Here is a 26,135-nt window from a genome sequence, read left to right as displayed (position 1 = left end):
CTGTATATTAAAACAAAAAGGGCAACAAAAAACCCAAGAGTTACTAAAACTTTAACTCAAATTAAAATGAAAGCAGAAAATATAAAAACAAATTCAAAATATTAATAAAAACAATAAAGTCTCATCGATACTAAAATAACTGATTCATAGTGTTGATTTTGCAGTAAACAATGTATTTTGTAACACTACACCTTGTAACCAAAAGCACCTTTTTAAAACTTTTCCAAAGCAAATGGAAAAATATTTATCTGTCGATTATCGTCAAAACTTGCGGCATCACCCAGCCCTTTATCATCCAGCTGATTTGTGTTTTTAGTGGCTCTTAACCTGCGTGGTTATCCAGGGTTTCCTAAGTCCAACTAGTCATTTAGATTAGCCACTGACTAGTGGATTTCAGTAGTTGTGGAGATCCCTGCTAGATAATTCATACTAAATGGTTTTGGAGAAATGCTCTCTGGAGACTCTCGTCCAGGAATTGATGAATGATGTTCCTGCGCTGAAACTCATCTGCTTTCATCACGTCCGGCTCTGAGCAGAGAGAATGATTCATAAAAGCACATGAAAGCACTGGTATCTGTGGGAAATTGATGACAGAAAAGACTTCTTTAAATAAACCGAGAGGTTCATCCATCTTGTTCCATTGCTGGGTTTTTATGGGCTCCATCTGTCATGCCGTGGCCTTTTTTAGTCCTCTAATCATAAGCAAGAGTAATTTGAGATTAAATCTTCCCTTTGACACAGTAAATGAAGTGAATACCGTAGTACAGACAAACCCTGGGGTGTTTGAACTGGCTTTGTGTGGAAGGTAGTAATTGTTTTTGGACATGTAACTTGTAGTCTCTTCTGCTCAGCAAGACTGCATTTATTTGGTCAAAAAATACAGCAATAATTATGAAATATTATTACAATTTAAAATATCTGTTTTCTATGTGAATATGTGTTAAACTGTAATTTATTTCTGTGATCTGCAGCTGTATTTTCAGCATCATTACTGCAGTCTTCAGTGTCACATGATCTTCAGAAATCATTCTAATATACTGATTTACTGCTCAACAAACATTTCTGATTATTATCAATGTTGAACACAGTTGTGCTGCACAATATTTTTGTGGATGCATTAAATTGATCAAAAGTGACAGTAAAGACATTTATAATGCTGCAAAAAACTTCAAATTTCAAATAAACGGTGTTCTTTTGAACTTCTATTCATCAAAGAATCCTCAAAAAAATATTTAGTTTTTACAAATAATTTAAGCAGCACACTGTTTTCAGCTTTGATGATAATAGTAAGACACATTATTAATCATTAAATACCAATAAAAATTGATAATTGAGCACTTAAGTAGAAAAAAATTATAAAAATTTGTATTCAGTAAGGATGATTTAAATTGATCACAGTAAAGATATTTATAATGTTACATATATGTGAGTGTGTGTGTGTGTGTGTGTGTATGTATATATGTATGTATATCACCATTTCTGCACAGAATATTGTGCAGCACAACTGTTTTCAACATTGATAATAATCAGAAATGTTTGTTGAGCAGTAAATCAGTATATTATTATGATTTCTGAAGATCATGTGACACTGAAGACTGGAGTAATGATGCTGAAAATACAGCTGCAGATCACAGAAATAAATTACACTTTAACACACATTCACATAGAAAACAGCTATTTTAAATTGTAATAATATCTCACAATTTGTGCTGTATTTTTTGACCAAATAAATGCAGCCTTGCTGAGCAGAAGAGACAACTTTTTTTATTTGCGTACCACAGTCATTTGTATCAAGTCGTACTATTGTTAAATATAGATGCACCATTTTCACCTGCTGGACCAGATCATCCCTCAGACGTACATTAATGCATTTTGTAGATGCTTTTATCCAAAGAAAGGAAGACGCACCATATGTTGTTGATGTTTTGCCGAGACAAACGCTGCTTTTACGTTCGTCAGAGAATGTAAAAATCTAATATTCTGTGTGAAAACTCATCTTTAGTCCAAACATTGTAATGGTAGAGCAGCCAGTTGGCATAACGTATGTTTTTTCTTTCTTTCTTCTTATCTTTCTCTGAGTAATGCAACACGAATTGTCCATGTGCAAAAAAGAGAGGAGAGCTTTGTAAATTAGTCTCTTTCATTTTGATGTTACGCTCTCGCTGTTACAGCCTCTGCTGCAATTCTCTCCGTTCTCAAAGAGCTGCTTCATGTTGTTAAAAACTGCGGCTGCTACCAGCACTTCAGTTTAGGGTTTACACAAATCAACTGCATGTAGTGCAAAGTCTGTTTGATTAGATGTGCTAATGAGCAACAGAACCAGCACTGAAACGCATGGGTTATGTTAATGCATTTTAATGTTTTCTCTAGCAGTGCTTTTGCATGTTGGTTTTAAACATTTACTGTCATATATCTGCAAAGACATATTACTGCAGATGACTGATATTTAGATCATTTTATGTCAGTATCTACTGTACTGTTATAAAAATCTCATTGATTTACGTTACAAGCATCAGAATGCCATATACATATCAGCATCTGCTGCAAAATGGCATATTTCTGAAAATAATTGAGCTGTTTTTACTTCATATTCTCACTATATCAGGCTATACGAGCAATAAAAGCCTGATGCATCAGAGAGAAAAAAAACACTTGCAAAGTGATTATTTTTAATTATGTTGTCTAAGGCTTCAATAAACCGTTCCTTTTTTTTTAAATGGAAGACTTATTTCATAAATCAGCCTTTACAGGGTTAAATAGGCTTATAGAGGCGTATTGGTTTCTTCTGCGTAGGAGTTTTTGTCACTGTCTCTTTTGATTTGAGTGTTGTTCTTTGTAAACAATGACTATGCTTTGAAACAATGTGTATTATGAAAATAAATTTATTTGAGCCAAATAACCTGTTCAAATCAAGCTATATATTGTTTTCTAACAATAATGGAAGCATTTTCTTGTTTGGCTGCTGTCCTTGGTGCTGAACGTCGCCTTCATAAACCACTGAAGAACTGAGGACGAGCCCAATGCCTTTTCAGAAACCTTTACAGTCAGCGTGAAAAGAGAGACGTCTTCTGGAGACAAATTCAAATGAATGCTGTTCTTCAGTCAGATAAAGCGGATGTGAGTGCTGCATTGAAGAGCTGCTGGAATGTAATTGGGATGCTGCAGTGCACTCTGGGTAAAGGATGCTTTCAGCTCCAGCCGTGAGTCATGTATGGAAATCATGCCATGACTGAAGAGGCGCCTGGTTTTGTGAATGAAACTGCTCGCTGCTCAGCAGACTGGTTTCTCTCGCTCACTCGCCCTCCTTCCTGGAGCAGACGAACGCTGACGGCAGGCTTTCTAAGCACAGGCACTCATTACACTTTACCTTATATCAGAGCCGCTGCGCTCCAGTCTGAAATAACCGCTGGAAATGAGCTGTAGCGGGCATTTTTACTTCTCTAAAGGCTGAATTATCTCTCTTCATCATGTATCGTGTCGGATTTGATGTGGGTTTTGAGCCTGTAACTTCCAATATCAAAATGTTTTAAATGTAACGGGGGTTGCACAAAATGTTCAAAGAGAAAATCATGGGTTATTAGTCTTTATAAATTAATGTATATTTATTTATTTGTTTACCAATTATACACACACACACACACACACACATACATATATATATATATATATATATATATATATATATATATATATATATATATATATATATATATATATATATATATATATATATATATATATTTACTGAAATGCATTTTATATTTTATTATAATACATTTTTATGGGATTGCACAATCTTTAAAAAAACATGGGTTATAAATGTATTTTTATGGCAATTATTATAAGTGGTACTATCCAATGTATTTCATTAAATATTGACACACTTTTTTTTAAATAATATGTTGGTTTTTGTTTTGTTTTTTACTGTTTTTTGTTTTTATTTTGTTTTTTTTATTAGATTGTTTGATGTTATAAATGGTACTATCCAGTGGTACTATTTTATTAATATTATTATTATTATTATTATTATTATTATTATTATTATTATTATTATTAATAATAATAATAATAATAATAATAATTGTTGTTGTTGATCAAGCTGAGTAGAAAAATGATCTTTCTTCAATTTATATGGCCAGTTTTGGTCATGAAATGGTTTTGAACTGCAGTCATTTACACTTTTGCTTTTAAAATGTCTTTGCAAAAACACTGTCTCTGCATTAACGTCTGCTTATCTCTTTAATCTTAAATGTGTGTTCAGAGGCCAAAACAACATGTTTTTCTTCGCCTTCAGCATCTGCAGTAGACACTGACATATTCCCACTATCCTAACAGATAAAGAGGTGAAGCTCTTCTCAGGCTGATGATGCTGATGCTGATAACACCTGTGCTATGTTATCAGACTGCTCTTAAGCTGATGTTGTCGTGAGCTGTGCTGCTCACAATCATTTCCACCTCTGCGGCAGACCAAAGACAAGCAGAAACCCCCTGCTTCCTCCAGCACTTTGCCCTTCTCTCTCAATCAGACAGGAGCTGACACGTCTGCGCATCTGATGCACATGTCTCACATGCGTTTCCCCGTTTGCAGAACACGGTGGCCATCGCCTCCATACATTTCCCGCTGGCTGCCCCTCGGTCTGTGGAGAACTCCACCTGTAAGCTGCAGCTGATCGTCTTCCGCAATGGAAAACTCTTTCCGTGCACGGGGGATTCGTCAAATCTTGCGGACGATGGCAAACGCAGAACCGTTTCGACACCAGTTGCGTTCACCAAATTAGGTAAGGCTGCGATTTTCCCCGTGCATTTCATCCATGCATCCTATATATCACTGCGTTTCACCACTAAAGTGGTTTGCAAGGGAATATTTTGTCATTAGCGTCTCGTGTAATTATGAGAAAGCGTGCGCGTGCTTGCACGATGGTGCAACTGTTGCGTTGCAATTGTGCACGAGTTGGATTAAGGTCGTTTGCGTGTGCAATTAATCTCATTTGTTCAATTCTGAGATGTGCATGTGCGTAATTGTATGCATCAGCTTCCATATGGATGCAACACTTGAGGAATCTCCACTCGGGTCGTTACTTGACGCAATGTGTTGCTCTCCTGTGCAGATGGGTGTAGCCCCGGGAGCCCCGTGCAGCCGGTTACCGTCGCTCTCCGGCACTTCTCGTTGGGTGTAGACCCCACCGCGGCATACTGGGATTTTGACCTGCTGGATGGACACGGCGGCTGGCGCGCGGAAGGCTGCCACATAACGGGCTCCGCGCACAACACGACCACCATCCACTGCGCGCACCACAACAACCTCGCCGTGCTCATGGTAAGAGTCTTCCGCTCCCGTTGGAAGTCGGATTGTGGAGGCGCAGAGCCAATGAAACACGGCGAGCATGTAAATAGCAGTGCTATAGTGTTAATATTAGTGTTCCAAGGGCGAATGTGTTTGAGGTGTGAATGGGTGCACGTGATAATGAGGTATAAATGACAAGTGACCAGTGCAAATTCAATTCAATGCACGTTTATTTGTGTAGCGCTTTTTGCAATGCATGTCATAATTTGCAGTATTCAAAATAGCACTTTAATCCCAAAAATCTCCTATAAAGATGTGCTGGTTTGCTATTGGAGTATCTATCATAATATGAAAGGAAATGCAATCATACAAGATCCTCTAATGCCATCTTTACACGCAAAGCCAGCTCAGAAGCGGCTTATGTACCATGTAAAAGTGGATTTAGTGTTTCATTCTGCACTTTTATCCAGAAAAATAATGATGTAGTTTAAGTCATTTTAGTTTGTCATTTTAAATGATGAAATATGAATCTAGAAACATGAAAATACAAAGTTGTAAATAAAAGTAATGTTGTTTGAATGTTTTTTTTAATCAATTAAACATAATAATTAAAAAAATATATAAACATAAATAAATAAGTGAACGGTAGTGTTATTTAAATAATTTATAAATATTAGGCATAAAATATGAATCTAGAAACATAAGTATTATATAGTATGAAAAAATATATATGTATATATTACATGTACTGTGTGTGTATGCACAAATAATATTTTAATAATTTAAAATGCAAAAATAAATAAATAAACTAAAAAATAAATATAAAATACAATATAATAAAAATGAGATAAACACTGTCATGGCAGCCGCTAAGTTTAAGGCGGCTCTGATGCTGCATCACTTTACACAGAAGCAGCATCAGAGCCGCCTCTCATACTAGAGTCTCAGAGCTGCACGTTTTATTCCTGCTTTGATGCTGCACTGGGTCTTTCCACAGAATTTGGAGCAGCTTTAACTCACTCAGTACAGGTGCTGCAAGAATCAAACAAGATCCTTTAGGATAAACTGAAATCAGTTCTCAACACAAACTGAGAATAAAAGAGTCTCCGCGTATCCAGCCGGATCTTATTTGATTCTTAAAGGATTCTTGACTCATCCCGTTAGGATTGCTTCCAATTATGATAGAAACGCCAACAGAAATCCGTCAGGATTTATTCGGCTAGGGAAGGATCTCGGAAAGCCCTTATACAACAACTTTTCCTTAAAGGTGCATCGCTGGATTTGCAGGCTGCGCGTCAAATGCAGTAACTCTTGTTAAGGATGTTTCTCCATCGGTTCAGCTTTGAGCCTGACTCCCTCCAGAAGGACTGAAGCTGTAATAAGTGCTAAAAGCCTCAGGTAAATGAGTAATTAGCGAGAGCACTTCCCTTCATTCTTCATGGCGAAGCGGAGCGCGGCGCGGCGCTTTTACGCGCAGCTCAACGAACACGTTAATGACTCTATCGGTCTCCTCTCGGAATATGTGGGATTTTACCGTGTGGAAGTGATTTGATGTGGATTTTGAGAGCCGAATGTTCGCCGACGAGTGGGACTCCATCGACTGGGAGGTCAGTCCGGTGCACCACAGCGGTTTATGCATCCAAACATGACGGCGAATGTGTGCGTTGTGCATCGAGTTAGGCTATTTATAGTGCATGCAAAATCAAAGTGTTTCTCACATAATGGAGCTGGATTGAATTGAATTGAATTGAATTTGAGATGATCGATTCTGGTCGTGCGCGGAGACCTGCGTGCATGCTTTTCTACAGTGAATGAAAGGATGCTTTGAACTTGACGCGGTAAAGGGGGTGAAAGCGTTGCATCGCCCTTTGCATCGCGTGTTGTTTATCGTTTAGCTGTGCGTGTGTGTGTGTGTGAGAGAGAGAGAGAGAGAGAGAGAGAGAGAGAGAGCTGATGCAGTCACCACACCCGCAGTCCGCAGTGTCTGAGAAAAAGAGGCTTTCAGTCCGTTTATACGCTTTCTGAACGCTTTCGTGCGCTGCTGGCGTCGGGTTTGTGAACCTGTTGCTCGGTTTCATCAGAGCTGCAGATGATCCAGTGTAGATCAGTGTCTATTCTCCAGTGCTGTCGCTTTACACGGACTGTAATCTTGTTAAATGCTAGATTCTTGACTTTTCATATACAGTTGATGTGAATCAAAGGTGAATTGCACCGATCTGATCTGGGATTCTGGCATCTGTCAAACGTGCATCATATCATGTGATGTGATTATTATTAGATCATATATTTATTTATAGGTGCTGTAATTTAGGCTACTGTATCTGATTTTGTATTTAAATCCTTAATGAATCGATTACTTGCAACCATGTTTTATCCGACCACCAGATCTAACATCAGCTGCTTTTTTGCATTTTGTTGCTTGATTTCTGTCTGTCTTGCTTGCTTTCTTGCTTTTTCACAATAGTATTCTGGAAAATTGGCAGTTTCCTATCATAATTTGGTTTCTGAAGCTGTTGCTTTTCTCCCAGATGTATTTTTAGTGTCGATCATCAGTAGTTTTGTGAACCTTTTTGTGCTATTTGCATAAAAATGATTCAAATTAAATCTGGTTTCTATAATGGTTGTTTTTGCGATGCCCAGGCTTGTGTTTGTATCACATTTTTACAGTTGATCCATTATCACAAAATGTATTGTGCAAAATATTGTACATTTTTGGTTCTACTCAGATTATTTGATCATATTATCAATGCATCAATATTCTAAGCCAATATTCTCAAAATCTAAACAAACCTTTATTAATAAAGCTTAGAGTAATCGTCTGATAATTAAATATGTTGAGCTGGTTAAATTAATTTGCTGACTAAATACAAAATTAAGGTTCCATAAATGCATTTAGCCACATATCAAAAGTGCACAAATAATATAATTGAAATAATTTTTAAATGTTAAAATCTGTATCTAGAAACAAATACAAAGTTGTAAATTAAAAATATAAAAAATTAAATATGTGCACAAATAATGTATAAATTATTTTTAAATAATGTAAGTAATTTCAAAGTAATGTTATTTATATATATATATAAATAACATTACTTTCTCAACCTGAACATAAAGTTGTAAATACAATATGAAAAATTAAATGAATGCATGCATAATGTCATTTAAATAATTTAAAAATATAAAAAATGAGTAGTGTGTGTGTGTGCGTATATGTGTGTATTTATATTATATATATATATATATATATATATATATATTATATATATTATGTGTGTGTGTGTGAAAATTTAATAAGTGCGTTTAAAATATAAAAATATGAATTTGGAAACATGAAAATACAAAGCTGTAAATACAGTCTGTCATGGCAATCTGCTAAGTTTAAGGTAGCTCTGATGCTGCATCACTTTACACAAAAGTAAAGCAGCATCAGAGTCCCCTCTCATGCACATTTTATTCCTTCATTTATGCTGCTTTGGGTCTTTAAGCGCAGAATTTGAAGCAGTTTTAACTCCGTCAGACCATATACAAAACTGAATCAATAGAGGAAGAGAATGGCAAGAATTTAGTATTTTTGTCAGGATGTGCAGGATATTTCAGTAGCTGCAAATGCACCCGAGGTCACTGTAGTTTAGATGCTTGTCTGCTGTCACGGAGCTCTGACATTTGGAAGGTAAATAACCGAAAGAGGTCACGACATCAACCCTTTGCAACGTAGCCGTATTCTGTCCGTCTGTTTTAAAGCAGACTGATGCGGTAATGAGAGGAGAACAGCTTGTCTGGATTCTGCTGATGTCTTGAAGGAGAAGCTGATGTGAGGTTGTTTAATGCACATTCAGCTGTGTCTTTCACCTTGACGCCGCTCCCACCGGTCGGCCGTTAGACACCTACTGCGGCGCGCTGATAGCAAACGCTATTGATTTCACATTCCTGCTTCTTCACTGCCTTCTGTGCATGAGAGAGCAGACAGAGATTGAAATCTCACAGCCACTGATTAGTGCTTGTGTTTATCAGAATGACTTGACATGCTGTCTTTAGTGTTCATAACGCAGCCTAAAGACCAGAAATTGTTGAAATTTAGAGCTATATGTCATCTGCATAACAATAAAAGCCTAATGCAATGTTTCCTTGAGGAAGCTGTTGAAGAATATATTTCAAATTCAAATTATTTGCATGGTGTTTTTCACAATATGCATCATATCAAAGCAGCTTTACAGAAAATAATGATGTTAATGATTATACTATCTTAATAGTAATAAAAAAAAATCAGATTACAGCTGTGCGATTAAAGTAGTTGACATTTTGCAATGATATACAATCAAGCAATTGAGATTTTGCTCTATAGTGTGTGTAATAAACATAAAACAAATAAAACAAATCAAGACAATATAATAATCAAGCAGTTGAGATTTTCTGTATAGTACTAAACATAAATATATTTTGTATTTATCTAGGTAAGGTTGGATATTCTTAGAAGTTGTATAATGCATTATTATTATTTTATTAATTATTTTTGTAGAATTTTACTTAAAGCATTAAAGCAAAACATGTATAATATAAAATGCATAAAAAAATTGTTATATATTAATGTTATAATGCACCTTATAATGCATTGTATGATCTCATGAATAAATGTAAACACTACCTACACATCTATTCATTGTTATACTTTTATAAAGTGTAATGCATTAAAACATGGCAACAAACCTTCAAGTATTATAATGCATTTTAACTTTGGTTACAATTATTTATGAACGGATATAATGCATTACAACATACATAATATATACCTTTAATGCATTATACATAAAGGCTGTACGTATAGTGTTAGTATTAATTCAAGTGATTATTTGTTGATTGAGGCTGTTTTTTGTGACTTGATAAGTCATGAACTGCTTTTTTGCACGTTGCCTGAAATATCTCAGATCCTTTATTTTGGTCTGTGTTTCTTTGAAAGCTTAGTCACACAAAGACTGCTTGGTTTTTATTCACCCACAGATGGGAAGTCTAAACTGTGTTTATCAGCAGGACTTTTGTTAAACAGCTTTTTGCACATCAGTCGTGACCGGAAACCGTGACATTTTCAGAGATCTAATCTTTTGACACGAGTTTGGGTGTGTAGAGAGAACGTGTGACGTGATTGTGGTGGAAAAATGCTTAAAGGAATAGGTTTATAACCAATGTGCTCACCTTCAGGCCATCCAAGATCAGGAAAAGTTTGTTTCTTCATCAGATTTGTAGAAATCACTGGAGGAAGTGTTGTTATGGATTATGGACTCGTATTTTAGTTAAAAACATCTTAATGCTGGATTTATTTCAGCTTTTGTGTTCTCCAGATGTTAACTGATGGACTGGAGTGGTGTGGATTATTGTGATGTTTTTATCAGCTGTTTGGACTCTCATTCTGACGGCACCCATTCACTGCAGAGCATCCATTGCTGAGACACTGATGCAGACACACATTTCTACAAACCTGATGAAGAAACAAACTCATCTATATCTTGGATGGCCTGAGGTTGAGCAGATTTCCAGCACATTTTCATTTGGACTGAGCTATTCCTTTAATGCCTGAAATGATCTTGAAGTTGTCTGCGAGCATGAAGCAGTGAAGTATGTTAGTTGGTGTATTGGTGCATTAGATTAACGCAGCACTGCATTACTGCACCATTATCTGTGGTTTGACAGCAGTTCGGCTCCAGCAGGACAGATCTGACCCTCAGTCCTCCGGGAGGTTTATCTCGCTGTGTCACGTTGACCAGGACTAACTCATACGTTCCTCAGAGGTGAAGACAAATACAGTGAAAGCAGCTCCTGCGGTTCATGGGTTTTGTAGACAGATGAGTCACTGCTGAATTTACTGCATGCTCCATTAGGAGCTGAAATCGTTTACCTCAGAGATGGATTAACCAAGGAGAGATGGACCTTTAGAAGCAAATGAAAAGACTTTATTTAGTGAGTTTTCCTCTCAGAGATTGCTTGTGCTCTATTGATTATCTCTGGTTGGTACAGAATCACCTCTGATCCTTTGACAGTGAGTGAGACTGTAGAGAAGTGTTTTCTGGTCTGACTATCTAAAGGGGGCAGTTGTGGCCTAATGGATAGAGAGTCGGACTTGTAACCCGAAGGTCATGGGTTTGAGTCTCAGGTCTGGCAGGGATTGCACAGCGACACAGCGCTCTCTCCACCTCAATACCTTCAATAAGCAAGTTCATAACCAGCCAGTGTTCAAACCTATCGCCTTACTGTAGCCCGATTCACAAGGGTTAGCTTATAATAATGTTTTCTAATTTGAGTGGAACGGGTAGGTTTCCCTGGGAAATTGGAGCATGGCACTGCGTCATTACGTCACGTCTGATTGTGGATTGTTATCCAGAAAGGATTATGTGTTTATGAAACCATGTGAATGAAATTCAATTATATTCCAGTTTTAAATATGCTTCTGATTAGGGCTGTGCAATTAATCGCATGCGATTCATCTGCGATAATGAAAGGATTTGTATTTTAAAGAAAACCAGTTGGAAGGGAGCATAGCTTGCTTTTTGGGTTAAAATAATTGCTTAGTATAAAATTTGAATGGTATGACAATTAGATTAAACTGTACAGAAATTGAAATCTACACGCTAATACACACTATACTCATAGTCACGCAATGCTGATGTTATTAACATTTAATAATTTGAGAACAAAGTATAACAATAATAATACTTTGCACAGTTATATGTGATATGAGCTAACTGATCTTTAGATTTAATCACCATTGATAGCACGATTTATTGTAGTAATTTTTTTCTCAGTTGGTCAGAACAAACGTGGCAGACTTGTTACTTGTTCAGATGGCAATATACGGTGAAAATTCTGATTTGGGTCATATATTCCAAGACGTAGGCTAGAATCTGTGATTCCTGAGTACAGTATCCACTGACAGCCACACATTCACCTCAGAACATTAGATTCATCCGCGCTGGAGCCGTGCCGGAACGGAAGATAATTCCGCACCAAGCTGCAATTCCAGGTTTTCAAACAGAGATGGCGACAAAGAGGTAAATCTTACGGACTGCAGCTTTAAGTAGTTTGACTACCTTTTATTTTATTTATTTTTTGTTTTATTTAGATTTTTCTGCACAAATGTTGCAAGACATATTGCGTTAGCAGGTTTAATATTACGGTTAGAGATTTTGTTCACAAACCGTACAAAAGCACAGATTTTTTTTACACTTATATTTATACATTTAACACACACTTCTGTCCAAAGTGACGTACTAAAGAGGAATAAAAGCAATTCATCAAGAGACCAACAATATGCATTATATACAATGCCAACTTTATTTGACAACTGGATTAGGACTAGACCGGATTATTTAAAGTATTATTGCTGTATTATTATTGTTATGAAAGCTTCGTTCTGTCCATAACTCTTTTTATCGGTTTGATTCAGAGAAAAAGCCTCTCATATCCGTTGTATTTCATGACGGACAGCCGTTTGCTAATAGATTGTGGTTAATGCTGATTGTTTTTGCTCTGAATAATCAGTTCTGACTAAACTGCCTCCCACTGGTTCGATCCGTCGGCCGTTTGTCCAGCCGTCGCTGCCTCAGCAGATCCTCGCTGACAAAACCTGTGTCGTCTCACTGTACTCATGACATTACTTCATTCAGACGGGAGATGCTGAACACAGATGCGCACGCGAGTCGCTTTAATGGACTTTTGTTGCGTGCGAGAGAGAAAAGAGTGAAAGAGTACTGATGCATTCACTGTTGTGTAAGTCATTGATTCCTTTTTTTTTTTTTTGTATTACTTTTTTTTTTTTTTTTTCATATATTTGCTAGCATGACATGTTATTTTATTTTCAAATGCTTTCTGGCATGTCAGAGGTTCACTTTGAGTAAGTCATTGACTATCTAAAGAGTCTATTTATCTTGTTTTATTTTACTCTCCTCATTATCAGATATCTAAAAAATAATGCAGTTTCTGGTGCATTTAGGGTCACTGAGTAGATCATTAATAGCTTGACTACCTAGAGTCCTCTTTAAGTTTGTTTGTATGTTTTATTTGTGGTTAAGGAGCCATTTAATATGTGGGCTCATGTACAATCAGTTGCTCATTATTACAGAACAAACCCATTGAGGATGAAGTCAAACCCCTGTGCTCTCAGGATTTCCTTCACAATAATGAGTGACTGACTGCAGGTTATTTCAACAACTGATGAGAAGCGACTGAATCGATCAGATCAGAGTGAGGAGGTTTTATTTCTCTCGCTGCTCTGATATGATATGTGAGAGGATGTTTGTCACTTCAAGTGTGTTGTTGGGTTGTAAATATTCCCCTCTGTGCTGGATGTGCAGGAGCAATGCTGCATTTGACCTTTTGACCTCTGAGCCGCTGACCTTTTGACCCCGCTGTGTTAAATGTCCTGTGTGTCTTAGACAGTCGATCAGAAGCGCTTCTAGTGTTGATGGATCATTTTGCAGTTGGCAGGTGTTTTTTCATTTTATTTGGAAATAGCGAATGTTACACAGAAATGTGTAATGTTTAAAATACCCCAATGTCTTCTAGTTCACATTTAGCAGTTCAGAGCAGAGCGATACAGGAGTTAACATTTGGCAATGATATAAACTATAAGATCAACCAAGTCCAACACATCTAAGCAGTCTTCAAAGGAAGCATCAAGTTGGCACGCTATGTTGCCAAGTCTGCAGTTTACGGTCTTACATATCATGCAGAATTGATGTGCTACATGTTAATGATATCCTTTGTTGTATTTTCCTGTCAAAATAACAGAGTTCTTTTGGAATTCTTCAGCTTTTAAGAGCTGCCGGGTTTTCCAGTAGTGGGGCGGGACTAATGCGCAAACGGCAATCTCATTGGCTACTAAATGACAAACAAATCTTAAGCACCACCACCAGACCTAAGTTCAGTCAACATGACAAATATGCATTCATACATGGTTATTCTAATTACTAAAGTTCTATCATTATTTAATACTAAATTATCATAATATCATATAATGTCTGACTGACTGATGCTAAGTGAGATATTTGAAAAAAAATGTGCCATTTTCCAAACATAAGCTTATATATAGTTACATTCCCTGGTAATTAGTTTCTTTTATAATGATGTAACTCAGTTACTGTTTGTGAGAAGTAAATAGTAATATAACTAATTACTTTTTTAAAGTAACGTGCCCAACACTGCATACTGTTGTTGAATAATACAGAATATAAAAAGCTTTAAAAAATAATTGCATATTAAATCGCAATTAGATTATTTTCCAAAATCGTTCAGCCCTAGTATTCTTACATTTATTATGGTATTTTATAACCATTATATAGTCAGTGGCACAAAATGGATATAATAACAATAATATCGTTTATCACAATTATTTTGGGGCAATCACTCATGAAAAAGCAGTTATCGCGACAGGACTGTTGTTTGATTTTATTATTATTTTTTTTTTAATATAATTTTGTTTATTTTATGACTGTTTATTTGTAATGTTATTTATATACATTTATTTTTCAGAATTGTATTTTAATTTAATTTAATTTAATTCTATTTATTTATTTTTGTTAGACTTTTTTCACATTATTATTATTATTAATAAAAAAAATTTATATATATATTTTATATATTTTGATATAATTGTATAATTTTTTAAAATTTACATATACATTTTTAATGCTTTTTACTTATTTATTATTACTATATTATTTATTATTATTATTATTATTATTATTATTATTATTATTATTATTAGGCTATTGTATATATGTGACCATGGACTACAAAACCAGTCATAAGTGTAAATTTTTCGAAATTGATATTTATACATCATCTGAAAGCTGAATAAATAATCTTTCCATTGATGTATGGTTTGTTATGATAGGACAATATTTGTCTGAGATACAACTATTAGAAAATCTGGAATCTGAGGGAGCAAAAAAATCTAAATATTGAGAAAATCACCTTTAAAGTTGTTCAAATGAAGTCCTTAGCAATGCATATTACTAATCAAACATTATGTTTTAATATATTTACGGTAGGAAATTTACAAAATATCTTCGTGGAACATATGGAAAAATCGATAATTTTGACCCATATATGTATTTTTGGCTATTGCTACAAATAGGGTGCGATTTGTGAAAAAAGCAGAGGGGGGGGGGGGGGGGTGCTTTTGAAAACGTTTTTCTCTCCAGGGTAAGGTTATAGCCTAATGTAATGTAAGTGTATGCTAATCTGTTAACAACGCACGTCATAAATCCGTCTTTTTAGGCAAGTAAATGGGTGTCACGTCATGAAATGCTTTTAATACGACGGAAACTGTATGTAACGTGATCACAATTTAATAAAACCATTGTAAGTTAGGCCTATTAATTGTAATGATTGATTTTTTTTCCCCGGTGATTCAAACAATGAATACATTATATAGAGAAAGCCGAACAAAGAACATTATCAACTGAGCTTTTTGAAACTCTTGAGTCAGTTAAACCATTGCGTCGCAAAATGATTCACTGTTTCGACTTTCAAAGCGCTCCAATCGGATCGTGTATAGCGAATCATTTGATTCAGAACGGGACTTCATAGTGCGTTTCACGAATCATTTTATCCCCACCGGGCCGCATACTTGGATGAGGTAGAGAGACTCACATCATGGTGCCAGGACAACTGTCTCTCTCTGAATGTGAGCAAAACTAAAGAGCTGATCATGGACTTTAGGAAGAGACAGCAGCGGCCCTACACTCCTCTTATGATCAGTGGGACCCCTGTGGAGAGGGTGAGTAGCTTCAAGTACCTCGGCGTAAACATCTCCGAGAACCTGACTTGGACTACACACATCCAAACACAGGTTAAGAAAGCCAGGCAAAGACTGTACCATCTGCGACAGCTGAGGAAATTCAGGGTCTCACCAGCAATCCTGAAAACGTTCTATTCAGGGACCATAGAAAGTGTATTGACTCAGTGTGGTATGGAAACAGCTCCAATCAGGACTGCAAAGCACTACAGAGAGTTGTGTGCTTAGCTGAGCGCATCTCAGGGTCTGCTCTCCCCTCTCTGCAGGACATCTACCTCAAACGCTGCAAAAATAGAGCTGTTAAAATCATCAAGGACTCTAATCACCCTGGTAACTGTCTATTCACTTTGCTTCCATCTGGTAAGCGCTTCTGTAGCCTGATGGCAAAAACTGAGGGACTTAGGAGGAGCTTCTTCCCCCAGGCCATCAGGCTCCTAAACTCTAACTCTGTGTCATAACATCACATGACTCCATGTAAATATCACTATATCAATAAGCTATTCATAATTATATATATATTAGACTTTCTTGTCATTCAGTGTTAATGTCTGGACAGAAACACACAGATTCTGCTCATTTCTTCAGTGTTTTCTGCACAACAGAATTGAATTGAGTCTCCGCTAGATTATGCATCAGTCTTTATGCCAAAAGTCCAATATGGAGCTTGTGCGACTAAAATAGAGCAGAAAAACAGTTCGGAATAATTTCATTTGATTAATGACACAAATTACCATGAGAAGCATGTATGTGTCAGCGTCGGTGAGAGTAACGCACTAAAACAGCAGGAAAACTGATGGATTGCTGGCCTTTGTGTTTCCCTCTGCATGCAAAGGATTCTGGGAAACGACTGCTGTTTAACTTTGTTGGGAAGCGATAAGCAGCACCTTCACAGGGTTTGGTTTGTTTGTGAAAGTGTTGGAGTTCAGTCTGGTTTCTCTCCGAGCCGGTCTCTGGATGAAGGATGTTGGCTAATTAAAACACACTCGCTGTATGAGGGTCGTTTCAGGGCCAATCTCATGAAAACCTGTTAAGAAGCGGCTCGGTTTGTTGATTTTGCGGTCAAAAAATCCTAATTTTTTAAAACATTTCTTTACATTTTTCAATCATTTTATTGTTTATAAAAAATAATGTTTATTGTTATTATTATTATTATTATTATTATTATTAAATAAAATAAAAATCGTTCTTGAATTTTTCTTTCAAATATAATTTGCTAATGGTTTCTGTTGATTGTGTGGTGAAATGTGACCTGGGCTGCTGCTTGTTAGTTCTAGCAGCAGATGTGAGGATCTCTCTGGTGTTTATGGATGATAATGCCTCATAATTGCATTGCTGACATATATTCTTCTGCTGATGTTGCTTCTGATTGGCTGACAGATGCTCCGGACGCAGCTGTGCATCTGCTGGGATGTTTGCTCCTGTTGCTTCATCGAAACAGAAGTAGTAGGCACTTGTTTAACTTGACACAGACACAAAAGAGCTCCTGACTCTTTAATCTGATCTTCACAGTATCACAGGCTTTCTGAAGGCAGCTTTCTGATTGTCAGCGTTTGTTACCCACGATGCATCTTGGTGGGATGTTTAAGCCCTGTGCTGATTGAGGAAAAGCGCCATTCGATTGAAAAGCACATGAAAGCATCAGCAGGTGATCATCAAGGTCTCGTGACGCTCAGATCTGTCAGGGTTAATGGCATGGAGCTCGTGTAAATGATTAAAGTTAATCAGTGCTCTGCCTGGAGACGTTTAGATCCAATCTCGTCCCGCTTTCATTACGTGCAAACAAACAGAGCTTTAAATCACGTTCACATTAATCAGATGTAGAGGTGAATCTCACAAAATCACAAGAAAGAAAGTAATTGAGATCTATCAGTCTGGAAAAGGTTATAAAGCCATTTCTAAAGCTTTGGGACTCCAGCGAACCACAGTGAGAGCCATTATCCACAAATGGAGAAAACATGTAACAGTGGTGAACCTTCCCAGGAGTGGCCGGCCGACCAAAATTACCCCAAGAGCACAGCGACGACTCATCCAAGAGGTCACAAAAAGACCCCACAACAACATCTAAAGAACTGCAGGCCTCACTCGCCTCAGTTAAGGTCAGTGTTCATGACTCCACCATGTCCAAATCTTCTCAAAAGAAGAAAGTTTACCTTTTAACATATACGTTATCTTTTCCATTGCTAAACAGAAGGACATGTTATTGATCCACTGTACAATAGACGGGCTTTCCACTTTCTTCCAGTGCAGAGCTATCAGGTGCTTTGCTTGAAGTATACTAGTATCAACAAGTTTACGAGTACTGCCATGGTGAACAACATTTTCAGGAATAATTCCCAAAATCAAAATTTCAGGTTTCATGGGTAGATTTATAGATATCATCTGGAAAATAAATATAGCCATCTCTTTCCAAAACTCCTGCACCTTCGGGCAGTTCCACATGCAACGCAAAAGTGTGCCTTTTATCAACTGAGCATTTGATGCATGTGTCTGGAATATTCTGGTTAATTTTATTTAATCTAACTGGAGTGATATGCGTTCTCATAATACAGTTATACTTATTAATTTGAGATTACTATTAAATGTTTGTAGTTGAGATTTCATGCATATTTCTTCCCATTCATCCAAGGGAATATTTAGATTTAAATCTTCTCTCCAGGAAGCCAATTTAGATTCTGATAATTCTTTGGAGTAAGATTCTAACATTTTATAAAACCGATATTAGGCCTTTAGATTGGGCAGGTTTTGATAACAGGTCTTCAAGAGGTGTCTTATTAGGTTTTGTAAGCTTTGCCCCTTGATAAGAAGAAATATAGCTCCTAAATTGAATGAATTCTAAAAAATGCTTTTTTGGGATATCAATTTCCGCAAAGGACATTAGATAATTTTCCATATAGAAATCCTCAATTTTTTGCAGCCCTCTATCAAACCACATCTTAAATCCTGGGTCAGATCTGGCTGGTTTAAAACACTTGTTTCCCCATATTGGTGTAAAACATGATAAAGTATTGCAATGATCTAAATATTTACATACATCACACCAGACGTTTATTGTATTAATGAGAACAGGGTTAAAAGATACGGTATCTTTATCTTTTCTGAGAGATTTAATATCTGCCGAATAAAGGTAAAGATTAAGGGGTAATTTTGACTTTATAAAGAAAGATTCAATGTCCAACCAAGATGCAGAAGATTCAGAAGAGAAATAATGTAAAGTAGATCGTAACTGTGCTGCCCAATAGTACCACTGTAGATTTGGAAATTGGAGACCACCCTTTTTATAAAGCAAGTATAATAATGATAACCGAACATGAGCTTATTTATTATTCCAGATGAAATCAGTAAATAATCTCCGAAGTGTTGTAAAAAATGAAGATGGAGGGTAAAGAGGAATATTTTGAAACAGATATAGTATTTTAGGTAGTACACTCATTTGTATTGTATTTATACGTCCAATTAGCGATATAGGTAAATTTTTCCATCTTTCAATACATTTAGAGATAGTATTCAAAAGAGGTTGGTAATTAACTGAAGATATTTGATCTATATTAGCCGTTATTTTAATTCCTTAATAAACAAAGGAATCTACCACATTAAATGGTGTTACAGCTGGTATTTGTAAAAGGATACATGATTTAGATTGGTTTAGTTTATAACCAGAAAAGTTACCAAAGAGTGAAAGAAGTTGTATTAGAGAAGGAATGGAGTGAGCCAGATTTGTCAAGTACAGAATTACATCGTCTGCGTACAATGAAATGCGCAAATCTATGCAACAATGGGAATTTTTGGGGATGGGAATATGTAAGGCTGCTATTCATTGACTATAGCTCAGCTTTCAACACTATAGTCCCCATCAAGCTGGCATCTAAACTCACAGACCTCGGCCTAAACTCCTCACTCTGTGACTGGATTCAAGACTTCCTCACCGGCAGACCTCAAGTGGTGAAAGTTGGCCAGTTCACCTCAAACTCCATCACTCTGAACATAGGAGCCCCACAGGGCTGTGTCCTGAGTCCCCTGCTCTACTCTCTCTACACGCATGACTGCGTGTCCTCTCACAGCTCCACATCTATTGTCAAATTCACTGATGATACTGTGGTTCTGGGCCTCATCTCCAACAACGATGAGACCGCATACTTGGATGAGGTAGAGAGACTTACATCATGGTGCCAGGACAACTGTCTCTCTCTGAATGTGAGCAAAACTAAAGAGCTGATCATGGACTTTAGGAAGAGACAGCAGCAGCCCTACACTCCTCTTATGATCAGTGGGACCCCTGTGGAGAGGGTGAGTAGCTTCAAGTACCTCGGCGTAAACATCTCCGAGAACCTGACTTGGACTACACACATCCAATCACAGGTTAAGAAAGCCAGGCAAAGACTGTACCATCTGCGACAGCTGAGGAAATTCAGGATCTCACCAGCAATCCTGAAAACTTTCTATTCAGGGACCATAGAAAGTGTATTGACTCAGTGTGGTATGGAAACAGCTCCAATCAGGACTGCAAAGCACTACAGAGAGTTGTGCGCTTAGCTGAGCGCATCTCAGGGTCTGCTCTCCCCTCTCTGCAGGACATCTACCTCAAACGCTGCAAAAATAGAGCTGTCAAAATAATCAAGGGCTCTAATCACCCTGGTAACCATCTATTCACTTTGCTTCCATCTGGTAAGCGCTTCTGTAGCCTGATGGCAAAAACTGAGAGACTTAGGAGGAGCTTCTTCCCCCAGGCCATCAGGCTCCTAAACTCTAACTCTGGGTCATAACATCACTTGACTCCATGTTAATATCACCATATCAATAAGCTATTCATAATTTTTTTCTACCTCGTATTGCTATGTAAATACCCTGTACAACTTTTTGCACATTCCTTCTTATATTGCTATTTAAGTCATCAAACATACTTACCTGCACATTTATATTTATATTTTTTATCTTTTATTTATTTATTTTATTTTTTTCTACTTTTCTTTTTCTTAATATTTATGTACATTCTGTGTTTTTTGTATTCTTTATAATTGCACTGTCCTTGGAGTGGACCTGACCTACATTTCACTGCTGGTTATACTCTGTATAATTGTGTATGTGACGAATAAAAATCTTGAATCTTGAAATGATTCACATTTTGTATTAATTTTATTAGGTTTAGGTATTAGTGTAATGAGAGCATGTCTTAAAGATTCTGGGAGCACATCATTCGCAAACGATTCTTTAAACATATCTAAAATTGGTCCGGAAAGTCCTCTTTTAAATTTCTTGTAAAAATCTACATTAAGTCCATCTGCTCCCGGTGTTCGACCTGCTGTTAAACTGTCAATGGCCTCTGTCATTTCTTCTTCTGTTATATCCATGTCTAGAGACCTTTTTGTCTCTTCAGTGGCAGTAGGTATAGACACACTGTCAATAAATTCTTTTTGCATATTATCTGCATACTCAGAGGAATATAAAGTCTCAGAAAAGCATTTAAAAGTGTCATTTATCTTTACTGAGTCCACTGTAATGCTGCCACAGTTATATTCAATAGAATTTATTATTCTTTCAGATTGCTTTTGTTTAATTCTCCAAGCTAACAATTTCCCTGCCTTTTCACCTTGATCATAATAATTTTGTCTTAACATCATTAGACTAGCTGCTGCTTTTTTGGCAGATAGTTCATTATATTTAGTTCTAAGATTCAGCAGTTCCTAATGAATAGTTAAGTCATTTTTATATGATAAGGTCTTTTCTATAAGTTTAATTTTAGTATCCAATTCATTCAATTCTTTCTTATATCTTACATTTACATTTATGCATTTAGCAGACGCTTTTATCCAAAGCGACTTACATTGCATTCAACTTAGTTTTTACATTTTTATCAGCTCTTGATTTACTACTTGATTTATCATCTTTTTGATTTACTACTTGTGACACTTAGAATAACTAATGAAGACTTTAAAAGCCTCCCATCTGATACTAGCTGAGATTTGTGTTGTATTAATTTCAAAATACATATCTATCTGTTATATAATGTTTATTGAATTGATCATCGTCGTCGTCTTTGTTGACGAAATTAACACTGATCACGAATCATTTGATTCAGATGGAAATTTCGGCACGCCGATCGCAAATTATTTGATTTAGATCGGAACTTCGTATCGCAAATTCTTTTTTTTATTAAACCGTACAAAGCCTTAAACCATTAAGGCAGGTTTAACTACAGTAACCATGTTTTATTTTTATTTTTTTGTTTATTTTCTTTGCCTTAAGAGGACACACAGGATGAATAGATGAAGAGATGCAGTTTTCACTGCTTTAGGGTGAACTTTGAATAGTTTCCATTTACTTGTCTATATCAACTTTGAGTAAAGAAAAAAGAGGTTTAGAGCCAGTAAATTTGATAAAAAAAAAATATAACACATTGCACATTAATGAATAAATCAGTATATACCAAATTATTTAAGTGTCATGTTTGTAATTTTTTTTCTTCATGTAAGCTATAGCTTCTGACCTTTTAAATCAAAACATTAAACTCATGATTTTATGTCATCAATTACTGTTTTATTTAATCGGAAACAGTCTAAATATTATTTATGTATTTTGCTTTCGTTTTATTAGAAGTAGGCCAACAGCACCCCCTTCTGAATTATAACTCCTTACAGAACAGGCGTTAGGACCCGGGGGGAGGCTGACGTGATCTAATCACTGTGCTGGCACACCCTGAGCACATGTGAGTTAACCTATTCCTCTTATCGGCAAGACATATCGGCATAATTTTTCATATCTGGCCAATGCCGATATTTACATTTAAAGCCATTATCGGCCGATTCCGATATTGGTCCGATAATATCGTGCATCCCTAATTATAAATGTCTTTGTACTGTCACTTTTGATAAATTAAATAATAATACAATCCCAGAATAAAAGTGCTAATGTCTTTAAGCTTTACACTTTCCAGCTTAGATAATAAACAGCATTTACTGTCAGCATTACATTTGCAGGGAGTCTTGAGAGACGCTGTCAGAGAAAGACACGGAGTCAGCTGAAGACAGCTCAGCGCATTATTGATGTGTTTGACTTTATAATGCATCTGAAAATATACCAGCAATGCTTTTATAATTATAATTATCAATTATTATTTTTTTGATGGTGGAGACTGAAGAGTGACGCTTTCAAAACATTGATCTTGAAGTAATTGGAATTAAACATGGTGATTATTCTTGCATTTAACTGATTAGGATCTTCAAGGTTATTTAAGGTGTTCTCAGTCAGATAGAAATGAATGTAATTCGACTCATTTAAGCTCAAGCGGATCATATTTTCTTGTTGTTTACATGACAGCATGTCACAGCGATTGACCGATGAGTCCAGTTATAGCAGATTAATAGGCTGCTATTGAGAGGGTTCCTTCTGATAGTTGGTGTTTTAATTAGGATCATAGTAATATTTGGGAAGGAACATGTTCTTTACAGCACTGCTGGGATATAATCAGCTGACTTCTGTATTCATGTGTTATATGTCAGGTTATTTCAGGACAGATGTGCCATAATCCTCTAGTTATTCTGGTTATTTCACAGTCGATTCCTCTGAGACTCAGCTTTCCTCTTTTAACTGTTTTTCATGCCATTATTGCAATGATTTGTAGCTCCCGGGATGTGCATTTTGAGATCATTCATGTCATTTACATATTCTGCCATAGGGTCAGAGGTTTTAGATTCTAATTATTCCAATAGGTAGCTGAATTTGTCCTCACACTGAAAAAATCAAACAGACCAAAAATGGTCTACCAAAAATTTAGTTTTTTATTTTTCATATGCAAAAGTGAAAAAGTGACAAAAGTGCAAAGTGTATTAAAAACAGACCAGAGAGCAGACGTTTCAGCCCATGCTTTCTTCAGTGCTCATGATTCTATTTATTAACAAACTTTTCTTTTCTAATCTTCATTTTTAAGACCCTTTATTCCAGAGATATGTGAATTTCAATGCAGCTGCATGTGTAAAATGTTGAATTTGACCAATGTTCAATGGTCGAAAACCAAATTTAGGTCACTTTGCATACAGCAGATACTTGTTGTATTTAAAGGGCAATGTCTGAGGAACAAAAAAAGTTTAATATCTTTAATACTTCTTCTTGAGTTACAGGCATGCAAACTTCGGTAAAAAAAAAAAAAAGTGTTTTTTTTTTCATTTTTGAACCATTCACCATTGGCACATAATGCAACAAAGATTGCTAAAGTCAACAGATTGTATTAATAGACCTACAAATCTCTGTGTAAAAATAATATAATGATGCTGCAATCTTTCTGAAGTCATTTTTACCTTCCTGTAAATTGGCTCCAAATCTCAGGTGACAATTGCTATTTTGATGCCCCTCTACAAAACAGTTGGTTACTCAGTAAATATACAGCCATGACATTTAATATTGCGGCTTTCATCACTATTTTACATGTTACAGAAACTTTAGTTTCTGAAATTTGGGTTTGACATGGATTGACTCTATATGAATATTTCCATGTTTAACTATTGGTTTACATTATTACAAAATAATCTTTTATTTGTAAATGAGTGAAAATTCAGGATGATTAAGTCTTTTAATTCACATTTCTATATTTGAGGCTGTGCCAGATTGTGGTGTGTAATTCTTCGATCATTTATCATGTTTTACAGCCAGAAAATGATCGGTTTCAATTACTTCCTTTTATTGTTTGTCTTGGAAACAGACTGAATGATGACTGGATATGTTGGTAACAGTTTAAATAAAGACTTTATAGTAGTTTTAATGCATTAATTATGCCTTATGGTGCACATTAAAATGTAATCGCATAAATAATTGTAACCACAGTTATAATACATTCTAACACTTATAGCCTGCAAAAGGCGCTATATAAGTTATACATTATTATTATAATTGGATCAGTAGTAAAATTATTAATGCATTAAAACGCATGAAAAATAAACCTTCAAATAGTATAATGCATTTTAACTTTGGTTACAGTGATTTACTAAATTATATAATGCATTATATATAAGTCTTTAAAGTGTTCCCGAAATGTTTGTTTTATTAGATACATTTATTAAACCCTACACCAGCTGAATTTACTGTCGTCTGCATCTTCATTTCAGACAACTGAAAAAGTCTGAAAATACGTTGATTCAATTTTAGTCATCATATTAACAATATATGACATAAACAACAGACCCTACATCAGTCAGTTGGCAATAATAGAAATAATAGATATAATATTGACAGTCCTGATCAAAATGACTGGTAATGAAGGTCTGTTGTGTCTGATATTTGATGTTCCTCGTGTGATTTGATGGCTTTGGTTTATGAGGTTTAATAATCTCAGTATGGATGTTGCTGAGGTGTCGTTTCTCAGTTTTAGTTCAGATGCTTTTCTAAGTTTTCATAGCAGCCTGTTTCATTAGAGGATCAAGCCTGCAAATGTTCAGGCAGCCGGCCAGAGGATTTTGTGTGTGTGTGTGTGTGTGTGTGCGTGTGTGTGTGTTAATCTCTCGCCTCGTTTGTGGAGATGAGTCTCAGTACTCCTGTATTTCTCCCACTCAGTCTCGATGAGCAACTCAAACCTAGTCTCTTTCGCTTCTGAAAATAATGCTGCTTTTCTCATCACTATTGTTTCTTGAATCCATCAGATCCAGACAGGTGCAGGTCAAAGCTCAGAACAGAAGATGTTCAGGTCTCACACAGACATCTGTGGATGTCCTTTGATGAAATATCAGAATGCGATTCACTTTAGAGACATTAGATCTTTCTTTAATCTCAATCTTGCTGGAAATAAAACCAAAAGAGCTCTCTAACTGAAGATCTGGAGTTCAGCTGATCAGCTGTTGTCTAATGATGTGGATGTTTGTGTGCAGTAGGCAAATATAAAATGCTGTTGATTGGGGCAGGCTCCAGGCATGGCCTGGAATGACCATCTTGCCCACCCAATCAGAATTAGGTAAAGATTGTGTTAATTATTTAAAGAGCTGAAGACTGCCCCAACAATCATAAAACAACACCAGAAAATTGCAGTATTTTTCTTTTATTAGCTGAAAGCAAAGGCGCGCTACATTCACGCAGTGGCTTCAGTCT

At 36.1% G+C, this 26,135-nt stretch overlaps 1 protein-coding gene across 1 annotated transcript in view; it reads left to right on the top strand.

Annotated features, from left to right (window-relative positions):
• The window catches only part of LOC306882771 (adhesion G protein-coupled receptor A3-like), a 156,587-nt gene that overhangs the window by 102,125 nt on the left and 28,327 nt on the right, over window positions 1-26,135 (top strand). The window contains exons 13-14 of the mRNA XM_079437648.1: window positions 4,589-4,778; window positions 5,109-5,317. Of these exons, the coding sequence (XP_079293774.1) occupies window positions 4,589-4,778; window positions 5,109-5,317 (399 nt within the window). The remainder of the gene's footprint in view (window positions 1-4,588; window positions 4,779-5,108; window positions 5,318-26,135) is intronic.

The sequence above is a fragment of the Barbus barbus genome (assembly GCF_936440315.1).
Source record: "Barbus barbus genome assembly, chromosome: 16".
In the NCBI taxonomy this organism is placed as follows: domain Eukaryota; kingdom Metazoa; phylum Chordata; class Actinopteri; order Cypriniformes; family Cyprinidae; genus Barbus; species Barbus barbus.
The sequence above is the reverse complement of the archived record's forward strand: the minus strand, read 5'-3'. Positions and strand labels throughout refer to the sequence as shown.